Here is a 22,887-nt window from a genome sequence, read left to right as displayed (position 1 = left end):
AAAATAAAAGCAACGGCTGGTTTCATAACTTATTATACTGCATGACGCCATTTAAAATTAAGCACTCCTGTAAAACAACCCAACGTGCTGCTAGATCAAGTGGTCTGCACACAACCTCTTTGGCCGGAGGCTTTCTCGTTAAAGAGCAGGTAAAGCAAGAGGCACTGGGCCCAAATCTTGACATAACTCACGTTCAGAAAGTGCAGCATAAATTCGGTCAATTACACTTTATTACTGAAATAAAGAGATTCAGTACGGAAAAAAACAACAAAAAAAAAACAATCCATAGAAATGTCTCAAACCCCATGCAGCGCTGGTGTCACAATGATCATGCACTCACCGTTTGCAAAGATTGAGCACATTTGGATACAAGAGTTTTGATGAGACTCTGATTCAAGAGAATGAGCAGGAAACAGTTTCCAACCTGTTCATTACAATTTCCTTTGTCACTTCTTGTGAATGAGTACTTTCCTCTGACTATGCATTCAGCTGCAGGGCTGTATATTTAACTGTAGATGCATATTTACAGGTTTAAAATAAGAACTAACAGCTTTATTCAATAAGAATCTTCAATTTGCTCTTGTTATTTGAGTTAAGTGAATCATAACTAGATCAACATGTGCTGGTAGTGACCTCTAGTGGTAATAATACAGCATTGCACATTAGAAGCTGCTACTGACATCAGTGCAGTTTTTATAAACACCACACCTCTTTTTTTTATCACCTCTACAAAAAGTGCAGTGAACCGGTTAGTAGCAATGTCATTTTTAAAAATCCTTTTTGTATTTTTCATTAATCCCTATCTTTTTTTTATTATTATCATGTATGTTATTAATATTTAAAAAGTAATGCATGTGATGAATACATGAGTGCACCTTCCCAAACAGGTCGATCGACGAGCCACTGTTTTCTTAGTTCCTGCATACAGGAAATAGCTTGGTGTATTCAAAGACGGCGATGCAATAACACCAATTAGCTTGTCACATGTTTTGCTCGTAAGAGGCTTGTAACTCATAGGGTATAAAGTCTAGTGGTAATAACTTGGCAGTGTGTTGGCAGTCTGTGCACCAGAGAGAGATGAACTGACAGAGAGAGAAGAAGCACAAAAGAGATACAAGAAACATGAGAGGACAAGGGAGCTTTCTTTTGTGTACAGCTTGGCACTAAAAGAATGGGCAGCCTGCTGTGTGCACTCCGCTCTCTTGGACATGGAAGAGCCAGGGATTTTATTTTGCTTCCTCCTCACCTGCTATGGGACTCAACAGGAGCTCAGTCAATTTGGAGACAGGTACTATGGCCTAGAAAAACACAGAGATCTTTGTATTAGGAGTCTTTTTCAGTCACTCTGGGATTCTTTGTCTCAGCCCTTTGCTGCCACTGCTGTCTCGTTGCCAGGCAGTATAAGGTTTAGAAAAGGTTAATGAAGGTGTCACTGGGGTAATGAATCATGCATTATAACCAGGTTTTCAGGTAACCACTGGTCAGCCATGTGATCCGACTTAGATAGATAGATAGATAGATAGACAGACAGACAGACAGACAGACAGACAGACAGACAGACAGACAGACAGACAGACAGATAGATAGATAGATAGATAGATAGATAGATAGATAGATAGATAGATAGATAGATAGATAGATAGATAGATAGTACACAAACATACACAGCCATTAACATAACATAACATAACATAACACAACACAACACAACACAACACAACACAACACAACATAACATAACATAACATAACATAACATAACATAACATAACGTAACGTAACATAACATAACATAACATAACATAACATAACATAACATAACATAGCATAACATAGCATAACATAACATAACATAACATAACATAACAGCAATATGAACGCAACAGCAGTAAGAGCAGTGCAAATGGAAGACTAGTAATATATATATACAAGTGTTAACATGCATGTCTGTGCACACAGAGCAACAACAAAATAAATAAAATAAATATGGTTGAATGAGGCTAAATAGCTCAATCGTGGAATAATAATCCTAATTCTACTGAATATTTAATACAACATATTTTATTCTGCCGTTTTGTCAATGTTATGGGTCACAGCTGGGAAACTTGGGCAAAATAATAATTTGTGCAGATATTTTGATATAATAGATTTATTTTATGATTATTATTATTATTATTTAGTCATACTTTAATTGAGATAGAGATGGCGGAAATTGGTGAACTATTATTTTATTTAGGTCAGTCAATCGTGATTATCGCTGCAATCGACGTCATCGCTCCCCAGCCAATGGCGTGGCGGCGTCCGCGGTCGGGGCACCCGAGACGTAAACCTTTCAAACATGGCGACGCTCCGAGGAGAGTACGGAGGCTGGGAACACGACCGATTTTAACCGAGAAAATAACGTCCTCTTCGCATGCTACAATGTGGCGGGGTTAGCCAGAGCCGCCGCACGCACAGCCTTTTAGACGATGTTTGCAGAGGTAAGTTGTTGCCGGTGAAATGCACCCGTGTGCCGTTAGATTAGTTTGTTTCCCAGCGGTGGACATGGCGAGTTAGCGTGAAGCGGCTAGCTGGGCATTAGCCCGCAGGTAAACACGGAGGCTGTCAGGGGAGAGGACGGCACGCAGCCGCTGTGTTTTCAGAAAGGCTGTCGGCTATAAATGGTAGTCCGCCCGGGATTACACAGTTAACACTTGGTTAATACGATGAATTTAGGACATCCACGCTGTCAACACCGCGATGGAATTAGCTCGACACAGGCAATGTATGTAGTATGCGTTTAGATTATGAGTACGGTGCCTCAGCAACGAATTTCTACATTACAACAGAAACAGGTGAGATGGGCGTTAGCTGGTCTGACGGCCAGAGAGGCTAAAAACATGATGTAAACAGCTAAAGAAAGTTTTTTTTTCTTTTTTGCTTTCGCGAGCTCTATAGTTAGCAAACATTTGTGCAGGTCTTATCGAGCATCGGTAGCTCTGTGCGAGCGATGGGAGGGCTGTGGTATTTAACTCATATTTTACTTTGAGGGGAAGACACTTGACATCCAGTCCTCGGGCTGTCAGTCAGTGTAGCTCTCTTCTCTCGCCAGACACAAACAAACTGGCTGACAAAGGCTCGCGTTTAAATATTAATACGGCCTCTCGAGTGGAGTGTTGTAGAGATTTTAAGCGTGACTTGTGATGACATGTTACTGCGCCGCAGTTTCTCACGTGACTCACGCTGCTTCCTCGACCTTAAAGAAGACAAGATAACGTTCCTGGCCACGACTACATCAGCTGATATGATGCAAACATGCTAGACTGTCCCGCTCACCTGAGCGCCAGGTATCAGCTGTCCAGCAGTTTAAGTACAGCTTTAGGATGGTAATCAGGCTTGAGCCGCCACTGCACCGGGTCTTGCGTGTCTGACAGGCGGCACTGATTTCTGTGTAGTGTCAAACTTCAGCGTTTTGGAAATGTTGCTCAGTGCTAAAATAAATGGGGCTGTCCTGTGAGGAGTCTTTGCGTCACCCTATCACTACCATAAATCCTTTATGTTGCGTTCCTGTAGACGTGACATGCATTGTTTGCTTGTGGTTTACAAGTGGCCTATTCTAATAGTTTGATAAGTTCACCTTTGTATGTCGATTCAGTTTGTGGTAACTAAGAATACATTGAGAGTGCTTTGTGTGTTATCTCATGGCCCCTTTTGTCATCTCTGGCTAAACCTCATTAAGCTGTCTTAATCAAAGCTGTGTGGACGTTAAGGCCCATGTGCTTTCACATCAGGCCTGCTCGCCATCCACAACACCTCTCCCTCGTCCCTGCACTCGGTAGAAGCTGCTGCCAAACAGGCCGACAGCTCTCGGACTCTCCGGGCCAAGGTGTGCGTCTGTGGATCAGAATTGGAGCGCGTGATGTTGTTATAAACGGAAAAATAACTTCCAGATTGGGAAATGTGAGGGTCAGAACAAGAAGATTTTGGGATACGGGATTCAGCAAGTAACATCATAAATGCAGAAACATGGCGGGTCGGTGTTAGTAACAATAGTCTGTCTCGGTATTTTGTTAGCATGCGTATGTTTCAAATGAATCCCGTTAAATATTAACGAATCCCTTCAGAACATCCCGTGTGGAGTGTTCACGTTCAGACATAAAAACGCACACATCGCATTCAGAAAACCTTCTCCAAACTCAGAACGCACTAATAGATTAGTCACCAGTTATGACACAATACTTGATGTCTCACTTTAAACTAGTAAAGCAACTAAACTCAGCAAAGGATGGTAGGTGTGTCTTATTATTTGTTCAGTTGGGTCACTTCTGAACAAATGATTCCTGCTAGTCATTGACGATCTTGGGTGAATTATGTAAATCCCCAGCCTCTCCTTTCTGGAGCAGCTCCTCACTAGACAGTGAAAAGATGTAGCTCGGGACTCTGCTTGTGTGAAAGGAGACATGCGTCTGACTTCACTCTCCCCATGGTAACAGTGAACGTAGCATTATTAGACCACAGTTCAAAGGATAACTAACTGGATAAAAACATTGTAAAAAAGGACGATACCTGACTGTGAAGCCTGCGCACACGTTTTGAAGTTGCGGGCCGATGAATGTTCGCAGCATCTGCTCTGTGTCATTCCTGTCAGAGATTTGACAGCTAAAGTATGAGCACCTCCAGATGACGGAATATGTTTTGCATGCCTCTTGAGTTTCAGCCGGCAGAAGGACGATGCAACAGATCCGGACAAATGTCTCAGTAACGTTTTGACAAAAACTCGTTTTTGTGTGAAAACCAGTATTATAACCTCGCAACCTGTCTGTCGGAAATGGGAAAGATGAGCGTCAAAACAACTTAATTTTTTTTTAAATCAGACACATTTAGTTAAAGTTTAAATAAGACGTTATCCTCGTCCTCTACATAAGTCATCCAGTGTTACTTGATATAAATTTTGCATTCTCAAGATCTAATCTGAAAGTTAATATGGTAGCCCTTTGCACTGTGGTGGTCCTGATGGATTAGACCAGCATGACTTCTTACTTTCTCTCCCTCCCAGGCATTAAAGGTGGATCTCCCACAGGACAGCTTTAATGAGCTGGGTTAAACTCTCGCCCAATGGCCGCGCTGATCCGAGTTGAAGCTCAGCTCCTGTCGGCCTTGGGTCACAAAAATAGAAAGACAGGCCAGTATGAATTGGTTTCCAGTTTGCGCCGGGGCAATCTACGAAACCGCAATCTCCAAAACACTGATAAGCGACTGTATCAGCGTGTTTGAATGTGCCTGAAGTCAAGGACATTCCTCAAAAACACTGCTGTGAATGAGCATTTAGATTATGCACATATACATATACATTTTCTTTTACTAAATGTGCACTGGAAAAAAGGGGGGTATAAACACAAGTTAAAAACACTAAATCTGAGTATAAATGTACTAAAAGCTGAAATTATCTGTCCATGCAGCAAGATAATTGATAATTGACAAGATTTCCTGAATTAAGATTGTTAAATCTAGAAATAAGGTAAACACTTGAAATAAGAAATTAACTCTTTAAACAAGACAGATTATCTTACACTTCTAAATCTAAGTTTTTTTGTCTTGGTAAGAACCAAATAATTTGCAGTGTAGATCTAGGTTTGAAGATAAGATAGTTTAAATAACAAAGTTATAAAATCTATCATCTTGTTTCAGTTAGCAAGGAAGTAAAATCTACAGTATTCTTCTAATATTTTTCTTCTTGAGCTTTGGACATAATATTAATACAAACCATCTTTTTTATTATCACTAAAACTGGTTGATCAGTTAAGAACATTTCAGTGTATGTTTTGAATATCGTGTAAAAGAAACTTTTGTTGCAGCCCGCATCGTCCACTCCACATGCTACCGATTATAACTTTACAGTAAATAAAAAGTTGTATCTCAGTGCTGCTCTTTGAAGCCAAGTCACGCTTCTGTTCATTTTGTCCGTGTTCGGTGTGGCTTACGTAAGGAATTGTCTAGATGTGTGCATCCCCAATGGGCTTGGGCGTTAATCACTGGAACAGATGGTTCATGTTTTAAACCCCGCGTAAGCTGGAATGACTCAAGAGTGTCAGTTATCATCTCTCCTTCAGAAACGAGCCTCCGCGTTCTCGTCGCCTCCACTCGCAGCCACGGCAATAGCCTCCGCTGCTCGCTGGCACCGTTGACGTCAGACGTGCTACGCTACCAATATGAATTACACTCAGACATTTTCTCTGGGAACGGGTCCATTGATAAGTTAAAGTTAGCCCTCCTGACACAGCTCCTCTAATTACAAATGCACCTGGAGGAAATACCGCTTGCAGTTTGTTCCATGTCCTTGAAGTAATTCACGAGTTTGCCTCATAATTTAGCCAACTTTAAGTGATGCCTGTTTGCTCTTGTCATTATCGCACCGTTAGCTTGTGTGTGTGTGTGTGTGTGTGTGTGTGTGTGTGAAACAGTGAGCTGTTCAGGGCTTTTGCTGCTGGTGATGAATGTGACGGCTGAAAGTTTCCCGAGAAAGTGGATCACCTGCCTTATTCTGCGTTGGTGTGTGGGTGAAAGTTAAACGGATTAGATATGTTAGTACAGGTCTGGGTGTTGGTTGAGGTTTGCATTAAACTTTAGTTTGCTTATCACGTAAACGGCTACAAAGTTGCGGCTGATTATACGCAGCGGGCGCCACGGAAGGGCCGGCTCGGGACGGCGGAGTGTATTTAAGATAGTCAAAGGTTGTGGGAAGTGACAAAGTGCTCTCTGAATAACATGCCTTTGTGTTTCTACACTCCTAGTTCAACTGTAATAATGGCCTTGTGCGCCGACAAGCCCCATTTATCCTCCCAACCCTGCTATCCCTGACTTTGCGTTAGCCAGTTGCGACTTGAAAGAAAAGCAGTCGCCGAGCCAGTTTTCAAATATTTTGCGGCGCAACGGACATCGGCGTTCTCTCGGGACATTTAGATGTAGTCATCTTTTTGCAATAAGTTGATGTCTTTAAATTTGTGTTGTACATAAAGCAGATCTTGGCTCTGTGGTGTATACAGAATATGTAAGCACTTTGGCAGAAAAGCGCATGTAAATGTTGAATGTCAGATGAGGAAATCTGAGAAAGCATCACATGCCTCTGAAATGTAGATGTACATGTTGAATCCAAATATGATGTGTAAAATAAGGGGGGGGGAGAAATCTGTGCTCTGTTTATATGTGATGATCAACAAGAGAAAAGCTTCAACATCTTCCATAAGGCTTTCCTCAAAATATGATGCAGCACGGATGAGAGAAAAGATTATTGATGTGTTACATATTCATTAAGTTGATACGGTTGTTGCAACACTTATAAACTACTAATATTTCCTGCTTTAACCTACGTGTGCGTCAAATTTTCCGAGGCGTACTCAGAGATGCTGTTGTTCTATTGGAGGAATGACTTGCAGGATAAAAACCAGTTAGCCCGCACTCTGCCAGAGCCTGTCTAGTCGGTTTTTTATCTTCAGTGAATGAGTAAAAGTCAGGGTCAGGTGGTCCTCGATGACAAGCATCATAATCGCTTTTTCATTTTTAGGGTTTACGGTGAACTGTGGCTCACGTGGCGTGGGGACGAGGGACACCACAAGCTGAGGTTTACTCTCTGGGATCAGTGCCAGTAAAGCCGTTTTTTAATTGCCTGCTACGAGCGTCATGAAACCTGATTCGACCGAGACCCTCTCTTGTAACGTGGCGAGCTCTGGGTGAAGCTGTGATCGGCGCCAACGGTGTCGGACAGTTTGAATGGAGACGTCCACGCTGAAGAACCAGCCCTGACCACAAGTCACAGTCGGCATGCAAAACATTAGATCACAGGTGTCAAGCGCTGAGACCCGAGACTAAGCAGCAGACAGCAATGTGCCCAAATTGCACTTATTATTTTTGCACTAAAACAAATGGAAAAAATCTGGAGTTGTTACTTATAGTTGTTATTTATAGGTTATTAGAGGATTAGTTTACTGCTTGAAATCAGATCTATCGGAAGCAGCACTGGATACGTGGACTGTTGATTCAATGCATCTGGCCCCTCAGATGAAGCTAGTCGTTAGCTAGCCTCAGATTAATTGATGTCAGCTTAGTTTAGATTGTCCTCATATTGTGCAGGACAGAGAGTGAAGTATTTTTTTCCTCCTTTTCTTCAATTTTCATTTCTTCTGGTTCGCTGCCAGGTTTCGTAGCGGCTGTGTAAGTGGGTAGCTCCAGTCTCCTCAGAATACACTGTAATGATGAAAAAAAAACATCTTAGCCATGAGGCAGTAATGTGTACTTTGGCAGCGGCTCAGCCTGCTTCTGAATGGTCACGGAATATTAAATAATTGATACTGAACAAATGTCACTGCGCTAATAATAGCAAAACGCAAATAGTTTTTATTTATTATAACATATTTATTTCAGTAGATTGATAATTAAACAGAATAGAAAGAATATAATTATTGCTTTATTGATTCTTTCCCTGTGTTTGACCCATCCACTTCCAAAATATGTGTAAACCACAAGTAAAACTGTGCATTTAGACGCATGTTTGAGCCACAGGTTGCGTTGTTGCGTTATTGACTGTCATAAATGTCGGTCAATAATTTGCACTGATACCCTGTTTTGTGTGTGTAACGCTCATGCTACACACAGAGGCCGGTCTGGACCGCGTTTCCGAACGTGACACAGTTGGCAGCCAGTCTAATGTGTGTCATCCGATTGGCCGTAGCTGGACGTGGCAGCGAGAACAATGTGTCAGTGTCCTGAGGAAGCTCTGTCCGTCCCTATCTGACTCTATCGGTCTCCAGAGCTGCTTATCTAAGGAACTCGAGTATGAATGTAGGGCAGCCGAAGATCATCACTGCTGATCATCGTGTCTGTCGCTGGCTCTGTGACAAAGTCAGAATGAGGGTGCGCTCCCCACCCCCCCGCCAGTTCATTAGGTACACGGCACTTTGTTAGAACATTCGGGTTATTATGACACATTGTAAGACGGGTGATAATTCAACTGTATGGTCATTTGTAGTAGTTCTTGTAAGCTGTGTTGAATTAAACATTAAAATGTTTCTGTTGTTTAGCCTGGGCCATGACTAAATGGGACTAAATAATACAGTATAATTCAATCGTACAACAAACCACGGCCTCCTAAAATGAAAAGACGTAAGCTGGTCTCTAAGTTAACTCTGAATACCATAACTTTCATGACGTTTGGATTTAGCGCAGGTTGTTATATTAGAATTCACTAGGGTACCTAATGAAGTGGCATCTGAGTGTATTCGGTGCTGCGTTTGACATGAAGTGTGCTTGGCCTGGTTTCATTTGTCCGCCCAGCACACTGCTGGGTTTGGACTATTGCAGCAGGTGCCCCCTTCACATAGCCACCTCCAGCCTCCACACACGCTCCAGGGACATTAAAAAAAAAAAAAAAAAAACTTTTCAGGTGTTTTTATAATCCTGTATCTAGGGCTGGGGTGGCGAGGTTCCGAGAAAACCGGGAGACCGGAGTAACTTACTGGGAAAAGTGGGACAGAGGTGGTAGCTGGGTTTCCTGCGTGGACAATAACAGGAAATCCATAGGATGTGACACGTGTATGTGCGCACGTACAATTACAGCCTTTGTCTGAAGCTTTCTAACAACCCCCCACAGTGTGTGTCTTCTTAAGTAATCTCTTCCTGAGCAACATTTCTTGCAAAGTTCTGCCCCGCGTGTTACGTCATTGCACAGCTGTCTAATTACCTGATTCGGTCACTGTTGAGAGCCACTGGTTCGGTGTTAACAACTATGTTATCTTCAGACTAATTGAATCGTAAGCAGAAGTGCTTGACGTAATGAGTGCTTTGTTCTCTTTTGTGTTTCAGGCCAGTCTGTCCATCTGGGGATGGGGGGGTCTTGGAGTCGTGCTCTTCCTCGTCACCTTTGGACCCTTTGCCATTTTCTACCTGGCCTTTTATATCTTCTGCTTCATTGGAGGGTGAGTCGCATGACCTGCTGTTTTTTTTTTTTTGTTTTTTTTGATGTTTTTGTTTTTGACGTAGGACCGATCGTTTTTCAGCTGTCGTCTCACTCTCACTTCTGTTTTCCAGGGGCTTTGCGGTCACTCTGCTCTATGGAAAGATCAACTCGGAGAAACACCTGGAAAAGTGCGAGCACTCCTATTTGCCGCCCACGCACGTCGGCATAATGAAGGTGAAAGTGAAAGCGCGCTCAAACCCACACGTGCCCCCTCCCCACCTGCACGATCAAATGAATTAGTTGTTAATCTAATTACTTTTGCTGTGGGATCGGCCTGAAAGTGACCAGGAGGATGATGAAGCTCCGTGTCGATCCCGCCTCACCGCTCTCTTTTGTCTCTTTCAGACGCTGGATGAGATGAAGCTGGAGTGGAAGCCTATAAAGATTGACAGGAGACTGACTGGGTCCAGTTTCATAGATGAACCACTACAACAGGTGCGTGTTATGTCACGACTTCCTGTGAAAGTCAAAATGGGGAAGCGCAGAATTATCGAATGAACAAATATCAGACACACTATATATATTCAATACACATTCCTTGATGGGTCACCAGCTTCACAAAAACTCAAAAAACTGAATAACTAGTGGAGTATCTGCTATTATACATACATATGAATCAGGAACTTTAATGTCTTGATGAATTTACTGTTTATTAAGGACATTATCTATAAAGATTTACTGCATAGATGACTCAGCTCAACAGGACTGAGACTGAGTGAACACTTAAGACTTGTTTGATATTGTCTCTCACTGTCTGACCCATTAACTGGCACAAGTGGTGGAGACCTATCAGTATCTACCACTACATGACCTCCTCAAGTGTCCATGCTGTGTTCTCCCTGGAATATTCCTTGGCTTATGCGTGTTGATAGATTGGTCCAGAGTAGGATGTGTGGCAATTGAAACAAGCTGGCGGTTGTTGCAAAACGCATTCATTTTCCCCCCGGTGAATAATGAACTAAAAATGTGTCTCATAAAATAAAATGTGTCTTATGAATGTGTGACACACAAACGGATAATTTCTTACGTTATAAAACGTCCGAAAACACGACCGGAGGAACAGAAACTTTCCGTATTTGCACCGACAGGAAGAGGCTGTTGCACAGCTGAGACGTTTTCACGAGCCTGAGTCTGATTAACTCAACTCAGCAAAGATGAGCTTTGAGAGTTTTCTTTGTTAGTCACAATTTCCCTCGCCACAGTATCCTGCGGTTGCCGTAAAAAGAACAAAGCGAAGCAGCGCGGCCGGCGGGGCTGAGTGCAGACGCAGCAGTCAGCGATGGTCAGATGACGCTGACTCCTCTACGTGGTGCCCCTGTGCTCCCGTCCAGTCTGGGAATGCACACTTATTACTTTAGCAGCATGTGAGCTCGAGAGTGAGATCTCGCACAGCTACGTGTGCAAGCCGTGCAGATTTTCTGAATTTCTGAATTTGCTAGTTTAAATTTTTCTGGCGCGTTTAAGGATTTGTTTACCTGCTTTTCTCACAGTGTGAGCTCAGTTTTCTTTGACAAATTGCTCCACGTCTGCAGCGGCTGATGCAGTTAGTGTGACTCACATGATGGCCTGATCTAATCATTGTATGTAACAGTCGTACTCTACTCGTTTAATACGGATTTTCTCAAACCCAATAACGTCTGTTATCCGAGAACTCGACAATAAACGAATGTAATTACATGTGTATCTAAGTTCTGCTTCCTGCCTCTCTCCAGGTGATCCAGTTTGCGCTGAGAGACTACATCCAGTACTGGTACTACACCCTGAGTGAGGACGAGTCCTTCTTACTGGAGATTAGACAGACGCTGCAGAATGCCCTCGTCCAGTTCTCCACAAGGTACAACACACACAAACACGCACACACACACGTATTTTCTGTCTTGATAGTGAATGTTTGAAACAAATTATACTTGTGTGTGTGTGTGTGCACCAAGGTCCAAAGAGGTGGACTGGCAGCCTTACTTCACCACTCGCCTGGTGGACGACTTTGCCACCCATTTACGTGTCTTCAGAAAAGCCCAAGATCGCCTCGCCGACAGAGAGGACAAGCAACGTACGCACACCCGTTACCACACACACACATGCGTTTTTAGTCACTGTGGTGATTGGTGTGTTTGTCATGTTTCCACTGTTGATTCTAATTGTCTTTAACAATCGGTGTTCATATAAACATGATAATTCTGTGGTTAATAGAAGTTTGTTGGTCTTTTGAGAAGGTTTCATTAGTGCAGAGAATAACCGTGAATGTCTGAACAGGGGACATAACAGAAGAACTGGTGGACTCATTCTTCGAGGCCGAGGTGGAGATGGAAAGGAAGATTTGCCGAGACGTGGTGTGCACCTCAATCAAAGACGAAGAAGGTAAACACGCTCGCCGAGAGCCCTTTGCGCGGACGCGTTGCCGCCCGACGTGCGCTCACGCTGTAAATCCAAACTGCTTGTGTGTCAGGGTTTCTGCGGGACCTGTGCGAGCTGCTTCTGTATCTGTTACTACCTCCTGGAGATTTCCACAACAAGAATATGAGATACTTCCTGAGGGTGAGTGCGTGAGCGAATTAGTCTGAGGTGCAGTTAGAGGAAAAAGACACGACATACGTATGAGTCGTGTATTCATCGCGTATTCAGCGTGTATTCATGCCCCTGTGTGAGCTGTACTCGCTATCTGACGGCATGCTGTTAAGAGTGTGCACGTGCTGTGTTTTTAGGAGGTGCTGGCGCGTGGTGTCCTGCTTCCTCTAATCAACCAGCTGAGTGACCCAGACTACATCAACCAGTTCGTCATCTGGATGGTGAGAGCTAACGCACAATCTGAAGCATCAGTGTCGTTCCCAACGGCAAATCCAAAGTGTCCAGGAGGGAAGTATATTTAGATGCTGGTATGTGTGTTCTCTCCCTTTGATTATATGTAATTTTGCGTCCAGATTCGGGACTCCAGCTGTAACTATGAAGCCTTCATGAACATCCTGAAGTTAACGGACAAGCCCGCCGAGCTGGAGGCCGTTAAAGACAAGGTGCTGGAGGAGCTGCAGTATCTCCGCTCCCTGGACACCGCCGGAGATGGTCGGCGCCCATTTGGTCTTATTTACATAAAAACTTTTTTAAAACAAAGTGCGCCGCTTGTACCTCACGTCCTTTTGTTTCTCCGTCCTTCAGACATCAATGTAATCAAGAACCAGATTAACAGTCTTCTGTTTGTGAAGAAGGTGTGTGAGACCAGGATCCAGAGACTTCACTCCGGCAAGGTGAGACACTGCAGCACAGCGTCGGAGTGCTTACACGGGAGGATCCAGTTTAAACATCGCCACAGTTAATTCTGGTCAATGGTCAAACATCGTCAGGCAGCGGCGTCAGCTGACTCTTCTCAAAGTCAAGGTTGTCAGTTTTATGTTTTGCTCCGTGTAACAAACTCGTCCTGTTCCTGCGTCTTGCAGGAGGTCGATGCCTTGAAGCTGGCAGCCAACTTTGGCAAGCTGTGTGTCATCCCACTGGATCACATCCTCGTCCACAACATAGCCCTGCAGTTCTTCATGGGTAAATACGGAAAGTCGCATCACGTATCGCGCGGATTCCAACCGTGGCCGTCCACAGACCTCAATCCTGAGCGTTTCTGTTAATCATCTTTATAATCCATAACTTATTCCGTTTCTCTCCGATTTGTAACCCCAGCCTGCCTTGTTAGACATGCTCCTTTTCAACCACGCATGACCTGGTCGGAGATTTTAAAAGGTCATTCCACTACAGATCAGATTACTGTAGTTTATGCAAGCTGGGAATTAAGCCAAGTTGCATCAGATCTGGTTTAGAAAAAAGCCAACAGCCTAAACATTACAGCTGCTTCTGTCATTCTTACACTTTTACTACTTGAAATATTTAGAAAAAGCATGTAGACGTACTTCATAGGGTCGGAATCGCTAACACACAAGAACTGTAAACAGCTGAGGAGGTGAGGTCGTAGGATTCTTAGTGTATCAGGTGATGGATTTGAAGACACCACTCGCCGTGAATGTATGTGTAACCAAAGTTTTCACAGTAGACCGACACCGTTTGGACCGAGCGTTGTTTGTGTGTTGATCCAGACTTCATGCAGGCAGCCGGGGCGCAGGCCGAGCTCTTCTTCTGGCTCACAGTGGAGGGTTACAGGGTGACGGCCCAGCAGCAGCTGGAGGTGATGCAGGGCTGGCAGAAAGATGGCCAGAAGCAGCCCTCTGCCACTAAGGGGTTGCTGAAGGCCGCAGCGCTGGGTGTCTACGAACAGTACCTCTCTGAAAAGGTAGGAGGGTTCACGGATCTCCTTTTTAAACACTGTAAGTGAGTTTAACACAAAAGCAGAATGTGTTCTAAAGTGGACGCCCTTACCTTTCGTTAGGAGCATCATATTTCGTATATAAGTATATTTGATTTAAAGTCCTCCTTCTGCTCGAATAGGCGTCTCCCCGGGTGCAGGTGGACGAGACATTAGTAATACAGCTGGGGGAGAAGCTACAGAACGACGACCCCACACCAGAGATATTTGACGACATCCAGAGAAAGGTTCTGAATCCTTATAGACCAGCATTAACAATCACCTTATCTGTTCTTATATTGAATTCTTTTGAACTTTTCATTTGTTCTGCATCTTACTTCACGGCAGGTGTACGACATGATGCTACGCGACGAGCGCTTTTACCCGTCCTTCAAGCAGAGTCCCCTCTACGTCCGCATGCTGGCAGAGTTGGACATGTTGAAAGAGCCGAGCTACAGAGGGTCTGACGACGGCGACGGAGAATCCTTCAACGGATCTCCGACGGGAAGCATAAACCTGGTGAGTCCGCCTAACTTTATATTGACTTTAAATGGTGCCGTAAAGCTCAGCTGTTTGTTTTTATTGCTTTATAGTGACTCGTTTCTTTTGGTTTCAGTCTTTGGACGATCTGTCCAACTCCTGCCATGATGAATCTATGCACCTACATGCCTTCATCTCTGACACAGGTTCGTTCAGTTCATGTTGTGAATGTTTTTTTATTGGAATCACTGGAGGTTTTGTTTGGTCAGCGAAAGTATTTTCAGAAATAATTGTTAAATTAGAGTTAATGTATGGAAACATGTCTCCTGACTTGCTGTGGGGTCTGGTTAAACCTTGTGTTGTATGGTGTGAAACTTGTCCTCCGCACTAGTCCCTCCCTGCATGTTTTCCCTTTCAACCTCTCACCTCCTAGCTCCATTCATCTGCATGCGTCTGCTGTGTCACTGCGCTCAGTTCCAGTATTCTTTATTTCTTTCATTCCATCACCTTCACTGTTTTTCTGTTCTGTTCTTCCTTTTTCCTCCCTCCTCCCTCCGTGACCCTTCCTGTCATTCTGTCACCCCTTCCTCTCTTTCATCCCATTTCCTCTGCTCTCTGTTCTTTCTTTCTCTTGCTTGCTTTTCCTCCCCAACACTTTGCACCTGCAACATCTTTTTTTTTCCAACTCTTTCTTTGGCTTTCACCACCCCCACCACTCCACCACTCCACCACCTCCTCCTCATCCTCCAATCCCTATTTGGATGTTTTTCCGGGTCGGGTAGCTGATGCTTGTTTCCCCGGCATGTGGGGTGCTGCAGGGGTTTGCAACGACCACGGTAAGACCTACGCGCTGTACGCCATCACTGTGTTCAGACGCAACCCGGACGGAAGTGAGGACTGCTGGAAGACCTACCGCCGCTACTCAGACTTTCATGACTTCCATATGAGAATCACTGAGCAGGTGTGCACGACTTCAAACAATACTTAAAGCAGTAATAAATAAAAAAAGGTGGCTTTTCTGAGGCATTTCATTGTTTTATGTGTGTGGTTTAGTTTGAGAACCTGGCATCGATCCTCAAGCTGCCTGGGAAGAAGACTTTCAACAACATGGACAGAGACTTCTTGGAGAAGAGAAAAAAAGACCTCAATGCTTACCTACAGGTATAGGTCTCATGTGTTTGTTATTTTAAGGGTCAATGTATAAGTGAGGGCCTTTTGAAGTCCATGTGGTATATCTTGCATACATTTTTTCATTAACAGTAAAACAAAATGTTTTTTATGTTCATTGTGATCGTGTTTTTACAAAGTCCATAATAATTTATTATGGGAACAATCACTTATTAGTAAAAACTGACTAGATATCATTAAAATATCAACTAAATAACTGTCCGAAGTTAATAACAACCACCTTCCAATTAGCTAAACAATGATGAAATGAGCTTATTCAGATTTTGTTTTGATTGAATTATTTCTCTCTTTTTTTTTTGCAATTTAGCAAATTCTATATGGAAAATAACATATTGTATCTGTGTCCAGGAATTTACTTTCAGCAAAGTTACCCATTACAAACACATGACATTGCACCTCTCAAGGAAGTGTGTTAAATCCAAATCACATGACCTGCTCCAGGCTGTTCTTCCTCCTCTTTCTTAGTTATTTAATATAAAGTAGATCATGGGTCAAGTGTGGACTTATCGCATGTCATCAGTGTTACTACAATATATGGATAAATAACCTTAAATTTCAATTTACTGAATTGTATATATAATATTCCGAAGAATCTTTCCATAAAATACCATGTGGTGATTGGTTGATTTTAGGCCAGAAAGCAAAAGATCAACTCAAACTCCAGCAATTATATATTGATCCTCCAACGATTTTTAAACAACATTTTATACAATAAGCTTAGTAATGTCTTGTGTGCATGTGTGTGTGTTACAGTTGCTGCTGAACCCAGAGATGGTGAAGGCCTGCCCAACTCTGATTCCCTACGTCTACGACTTCCTAGAAAACAAGGCCTACAGCAAGGGCAAAGGGGAATTTGCACGGAAGGTATCTAACTTTTCGAGCTAAGCGTTGGCGTTAAACAGTTTATAGTGAACTTTGAGCGTCGATTTTTAAGGTCAAAGGAAGATTCACCGATGAAATGTTCATGCATAATTTTATAAATTCAATTTTCTACTGTCGCTTTACCCCCATCAGATAGACACATTTGTGAATCCTTTCCGGAGCTCCATGAGGAACGTGTCCAACGCGGTAAAAGCTCTGCCGGACAGTCTGGCCGAGGGGATGAACAAGGTCTCTGACAACATGGGCCGCATGTCGGAGAGACTGGGCCAGGACATCAAACAGTCCATATTCAAGGTAGAACATTTTAATACGAGTAATTGAAATAAAAAATAAAATCATTGCCCTGCTGTTCGTTCAGCCTCTAACCTCTTTACCCCCAGGTGCCTCCACTGCTCCCTAAGACCGATATCGACCCGGAACACTGTCGAGTCTCTGCCCAGCTCGATGACAACGTGAGTCACTGGGCGGTCTGCTTTGCGTTACTCCTGTTTGTTGTCCCGTCACTGCTAATTGCTCTTCGTGGTGCGTCCAGGTGGACGACAATATTCCCCTCCGGGTCATGCTGCTGCTGATGGACGAGGTGTTTGACCTTAAAGAGAAAAACCAGTGGTTGCGGAGGAACATCAAGAACCTGCTCCAGCAGCTCATCAGGGCTACGTATGGAGACACTATCAACAGGTCAGAGCCACGCAGCGTCCTCACAACTGAGTGAAATGTAGTTTACAGGCTGGGTAAATATTGACACACATAAAGCAGACTAGTTAGAAATGTTTAAATTATGTACACAGCCTAGTTAAATATTACTTAATGGGTCCACATGCCTACTGAAATACGTCTGTAAACCATCTTGGAATTTTTTGTTGGTTAAAGAAAAATAGTAGCATGTATATAGCACTCAGTCCTTAGTCCAACAAACCGACCGCTTGTGACATAACCAGCTCCCCATAGAGCGCAGTCTGAATCCGCTTCCTTTTGTTCTGCAGGAAAATCGTAGATCATGTGGATTACATGACGTCACCAGAGCAGGTGGCAGACTACGTTAAGAAGTTCAGGTAAACTTCCTCCCCCCTCCCTTTTTTTTTTTTCCAGGATGTGTATCTGTCCAGAGGAATCTTGAGTAACTTTTAGTGTCTCCGTCTCCGCACAGGGATTCCTACTGGCCCAATGGTATTCTAGCTGAGACCCCGCCCCGCCGGGACAAGAACATCCGCATGAGGACGCGAGTAGCAGCCAAGACCAGCCTGCTGGGCATCATGCCAGGTGAACATATTTCAGCCGTCACCTTGCGACATTAGGGGATGCCTCTACTTCCTGTTCGTCTTTGAAGCTTTCTGTCTTTTTTGTCTCACATACCGTCACAAAACGAAGGATAAAGGGTGTTTGTCATTTGTTGCATATGAAATCCAGAGTGATGTCAGTTTTTGTCGGATGCCAGCAGACCAGTCAGCTGCAGTATCCGATGAAGATACATGTGCCAGTCTGATAGCAGACATCTGTGAAGGCTGGTGTCGCGTATCCTCTCTCATAGCTTCTCCGTGTCCTCAGAAGTAATAATAGACTTGAGACGTCCATCTTAATGTTTTCTACTGAAGCAAAGACTGAGGAGTGATGGAGTATGAAACATGAAGCAGCCGACCGCTCGCTACTTCGTGGCTCCCGTCAGTGTGGTCTGTTCCTGCTGCTCTCCCAATGAAGAAAGTAGCCACTAGTGTTTGCTTTTCTTCTCTCCAGCACTAGGGGGCAGTGAGCTCATTAGAACTTGGTGCACTAGAATAAGAGGGGAAGAAGAAGCAAAACTAATTCATTGCTCTGCATGAGCGGTATTCATCAGTGTCGCAGAGAAAGATTCATGGATGAAGAGAGACTGGTGTATTTGACCAAAACAAATTTGATTAACGTTGCACCTCTGATGAAATATGGTGCTAAATGGTTTTGCTAAGCTTTTCTATTGGCAGCATCCCTCTTTCACACGGTCAGTGGTCCTGAACAAAGCTGGGTGTGTCATGAGACTTTGTAAACGGTGTTCCTTGCATTACTCCATGCATTACTCTTGCTCTAAGGTACAGTTGATTTGGCCTAACTATCACCCTGTTACAGACTCATGGCAAAAATTAGCCCACAGATTTTTAGCTACTGTATTTTCTTCCTCCTGTCTGTGCTGACATCTGTGTTTTTCCCGTCTTTCCCTCAGACGAGTTGAAGCACATCATCGGCGCGGACACCACAAGAAAGGGCATACTCCGCGTCTTTGACATGTTCCAGTACCAGCCCATGAACCGCCGGCTGGTCTACGTTTTCCTGGAGGGCTTCCTGGAGACCATGTTCCCTCAGTACAAGTTCCCGGAGCTCTTCGTCAAGCTGCACTCCCGCTCGCCGCGCATCCACAGATACAGCCAGAAACTCAAATCCTCCTCCCTCAAGAGGTGACAGGAGAGGACGGGAGGCGACGGGACACAGGGCCGACCGGACACACAGAGACTTGAGAGCTGCGAGTGGGCGGGGGCTCGACGCCAACGGTGAGGTACTGTGTGTGATCGACCCTCCCTCTTCCCTCACACACTCCTGTCGGTGAAAACACTCCAATTATCCAGACGATCACGCTGTCGAGACAGAACAGGAGGACAACTGAACAACACACACACTCTGCCCTACTCTCACTCTGTGATACACAAACAGAAACCCCATCATTTGCACCAAGACTGAACATGACAGTCTTTTAGTTTATCTATTTTTTTTTTTTTTCCTCTCTCCTCATTTTTATTTTTATTTTTTTAGTTGTTTAGCTTTATCCTGGGCCAGCCGATGCTGCTTTCACGTGGTCCAGAGAGCCGACCACAAATACTGTATTGTTTTTAAGCTGCAGGACTAGATAGCATAGACCCACACCTTGCCTTAGCTTCACGCTTTCCGTCTGTCGGCCGGCACAGTCCTCCCATCTCAGTGAACGGGCCACACGGCTGTAATCAAACTTAACCTCATGCTGTAGACGTCTGAGCTGCAACGGGCACTTGTTAACTTAGAAATTATCGTTTCTGTCTTCATAGCAACCAAAAAAAAAAAATTAATAATAATAACGTCAATAGCACTGGGTTATTAAAGAGGCGCTGTTTTTGTTTTTTTAATCAAATGTGACTGAACAAATATGGGTCGAGAAAGGATGGTTTTTATTCGTTCGACTTTTTTCAACTCTCCAGACGTTTTTTTTTTTTTTTTTTTTGTCGCATCCGAAACGTTGCCCCACCCTCCAAGAACAGGCCACGCCCCCCTTTTAAATGCTACTGTCATAACCTGTGATGACCAAAGCTCAATGCTGTCATGCTGTCGCGTGTGTGTGTGTGTGTGTGTGTGTGTGTGTGTACTGGTTTGACGTTGGGACACTCTAAATCATTACTGTGCTTCATATCGCTGATCATGTGAAGAAAGAGAACGCGGTGTTGACCTTTTAATAACTTGTGCGTTATTGCTGGAGGCACACTATCAACGAATGTAGTCTCTGGTCTGTTCTGTATTTGGCTCGTGTAGAACTGTGTGTGAATGTGTGTGTGTGTGTGTGTGTGTGTGTGTGTGTGTGTGTGTGTGTGTTTAGAGCGAGGGTGCAACCCTCGTCAGTCAGAAACTGTGCCAGTGTGAGTTAGTGAACCAGCCTTAAATCTACATACAGTATATGCTGACCAAGAGACACTCTCCTTCACACGACTGAACGCTACAAGGAAATCATGCTTAGAGAGACGGAGATGTATCCCTAGTCCCTTTTAGAGAATTAATTCGGTGCAATATTGTTTCTTTCTTTAATGCATGTGCATTTTAATCATTGTGTACTGAAAATAGTTATTGTTTTAACAGAAAAAAAGGAGACGTTTCCCCAAAAATGTCTTCTCACCCCAACAACTTTAACATTCCGTTGTTGTAAAATGTTAATTTTATTTTACGGACTTGTTTTATAAGTCTGACTATTGATTTATTTTTATTTTTTTGTGTGTGTGCGTGTGTTTAGGGAGTATTTTCTCTTCTAAACCCAAGGCGGCCCACTCTTGCAGAATCTGTGTTTTTGGGTATTGATTCGGCAGCGGTAGGGTTTCGTTTTTTTTTTTTTTATTATTATTTTCTGTGAGACAGCTTTAGCTCATTGGGCTATCGCTAGTTCAGAGGCAGCCTCGATTAACTGCTCACTTTTAAGCGCGGACAGATCTTTTAGAATGAACTGACTGCTGGAGAGACGCCCCTCTTCCACGCCTGTCCCCGCCCTCACGCCACCACGACGCGTTCACGACAAGAGCCATGTCCTGTGACCAGTGCAATCACTGCTAGTTAGCACTTAGCGTAGCAACTTGTGGGAGCCCCTCTCCCCACTGGCTGAACGGAGCCCCGCTGTGCTGCAGTCAGTGGACGGATCTCCCTCGTCTGCTGTGACTCGCTTGCACTGAGCGGCCCTGGTGGACTCCGGTTGGCTGAGCAGGGGGACATGAACTGGAGCCTCTCTTGTCTGGGAGGTGAATATTTTACCCCCTTTGACGGAGGAGGAGAAGTCACCTTTAACTTTCTGCACACCTCTCCATACAGGAAGGCTTGTCTTTTTTTTTTTTTAAACCCCAGTATATATGAATCTATGATAATGAAAATTGTGCATATCTGTGTACAGTATGTGTTAATAGTGTGCCTAAATGTACTGTCAACTCTATTTTCATATTTTTCTTTAACCTGGAAAAAAAAAAAAATCAATCAGAATGTCATGATCATTTTACGAGACTGAAAATGATGTTAGGGTGTTTTTTTTTGTCTTTTGTTTTGCATCATGCTTATCAGACTTTTCCTTGTGAGCAGTCGTGCTCAGATCAGTATAACACTAATAAACAGTAACTCAGACTAACTGACCCACAGTGTGTAAAGTGTGTTTTCAGGTCCTGCGTATGCGGGACGTAGTTACTCTGTTTGTTTAAATAATTCTGGTGCCGTTTTAGTTTTTTCTATTGGCTTTTGGATCCTCGGTCACATTCAAGACAGCTTCTGGTGGTCAACGAAGCAGAACATGTAACAGGTGGAGCAACTTTTGTCTTCAACAGCAACATCAAAAAAAACATATTTTTGAATATATGTTTTTAAATTTGCCCCACAAATTTAAATTTCTGTAAATACACATAATAGGGATAGTTTATTGAATGCAAAATGGTAAAAATAATGTATATTTAGCGCCTCCCAGAAAGGAGAAGTGATTGCCCCGTCTATACTGACCACCAAATTAATTCCCCGCAAAATAATGATCACAACAGACCTGTGTTTTAAGTTCACACTAATTCCGCCTTCATTTGTCATTTTAACGCTGTCATGCGATGTTACAACCCTGGAAAGTTGTAACATCACCTCACGTTTTACCTCATGCAGAGAGAATGTGTTTAGGTATCAGGCCCTAACAACAAAAGATTCTGATCAAAGTCCCCCTGAATGAGTCGGCCTGTTTGAACATATAGGGTTTTAACTTTTAACATCGCCACATATTCTGAGAATTCTACAGGACAGATCTCTCCCTAGGACTGAATGCATCTTTGTCTTGTTTTTGAACAGAGTGTCTCAGTTTATAGTGCAGTCTCTTTAACTTGGTCGATTTTCCCTTTAATTTAAAGCCGAGCTGTCAAATAATCGCTCATCTTCAGGAAGGGGTTACAGGTGCCAGCCTGACCTGCTCAGCCAGCTAATGGGTCACTGACCCACTAACCAGCAGGCTGATTGTGCGAGCACAAAAATAACTCCTTTAACGTTACAAAAAACAAGACGTCCTTCACGTTAGGCATTTTGTAACAAAGAGCAGGTGACATGATAAAAATGAATGATTGCTCAGTTGCATGAACCTCCGATAGTGAAACCAGCATAAACAACAGGACACAGACATTCAGGTGGAACACAGCTATTGTTTTTACACATATTACAATTTCAAAATGTCCACGTAAAGATAAGAGGTGTGCTGCTCATCAAGTGATGGAGTGAGCCATTGGAGATCACAGCAGATGATGCTGTACGTGTTGCTATGACAACTCATTACTGGGACAGTTTCATAGATTCATCACAGCATGAAAATC

At 43.5% G+C, this 22,887-nt stretch overlaps 1 protein-coding gene across 5 annotated transcripts; it reads left to right on the top strand.

Moving 5' to 3' along the window:
• The first annotated feature begins 1,086 nt into the window (after nucleotides 1–1,086).
• snx13 (sorting nexin 13) lies at nucleotides 1,087–21,687 on the top strand. 5 transcript variants are annotated; one of them, XM_047605641.1, is made up of 26 exons: nucleotides 2,323–2,479; nucleotides 7,540–7,817; nucleotides 9,834–9,946; nucleotides 10,059–10,161; nucleotides 10,333–10,422; nucleotides 11,700–11,821; nucleotides 11,919–12,037; nucleotides 12,241–12,345; nucleotides 12,434–12,522; nucleotides 12,690–12,773; nucleotides 12,906–13,044; nucleotides 13,138–13,226; nucleotides 13,416–13,515; nucleotides 14,061–14,254; nucleotides 14,410–14,514; nucleotides 14,615–14,785; nucleotides 14,883–14,952; nucleotides 15,529–15,707; nucleotides 15,800–15,907; nucleotides 16,688–16,798; nucleotides 16,949–17,110; nucleotides 17,197–17,268; nucleotides 17,349–17,494; nucleotides 17,800–17,868; nucleotides 17,964–18,076; nucleotides 19,008–21,687. In XM_047605641.1, the coding sequence occupies exons 2-26, from the start codon at nucleotides 7,797–7,799 to the stop codon at nucleotides 19,241–19,243; spliced, it is 2,910 nt and encodes a 969-aa protein (XP_047461597.1). In that variant the 5' UTR covers nucleotides 2,323–2,479; nucleotides 7,540–7,796; the 3' UTR covers nucleotides 19,244–21,687. The 5 variants fall into 5 exon arrangements, with proteins under 5 accessions (XP_047461595.1, XP_047461596.1, XP_047461599.1 ...); XM_047605639.1 differs by lacking the exons at nucleotides 2,323–2,479; nucleotides 7,540–7,817 and adding an exon at nucleotides 1,087–1,288; XM_047605640.1 differs by lacking the exons at nucleotides 2,323–2,479; nucleotides 7,540–7,817 and adding an exon at nucleotides 1,088–1,288 and having other exon boundaries at nucleotides 15,565–15,707.
• Nucleotides 21,688–22,887: the final 1,200 nt, after the last annotated feature.

This window comes from Mugil cephalus, chromosome 14 (assembly GCF_022458985.1).
Source record: "Mugil cephalus isolate CIBA_MC_2020 chromosome 14, CIBA_Mcephalus_1.1, whole genome shotgun sequence".
Taxonomy (NCBI): Eukaryota; Metazoa; Chordata; class Actinopteri; order Mugiliformes; family Mugilidae; genus Mugil; species Mugil cephalus.
This window is presented reverse-complemented; position numbering and strand designations above follow the sequence as displayed.

Bases quoted from the DNA above. Each gene is read 5' to 3' on its own strand.
- snx13 (XM_047605639.1), top strand. From the start codon at position 1,172: ATGGGCAGCCTGCTGTGTGCACTCCGCTCTCTTGGACATGGAAGAGCC. The intron at 10,162-10,332 runs GTGAAAGTGAAA...TGTCTCTTTCAG, and splicing joins CGCACGTCGGCATAATGAAG to ACGCTGGATGAGATGAAGCT. The intron at 15,708-15,799 runs GTGTGCACGACT...TGTGTGGTTTAG, and splicing joins ATATGAGAATCACTGAGCAG to TTTGAGAACCTGGCATCGAT.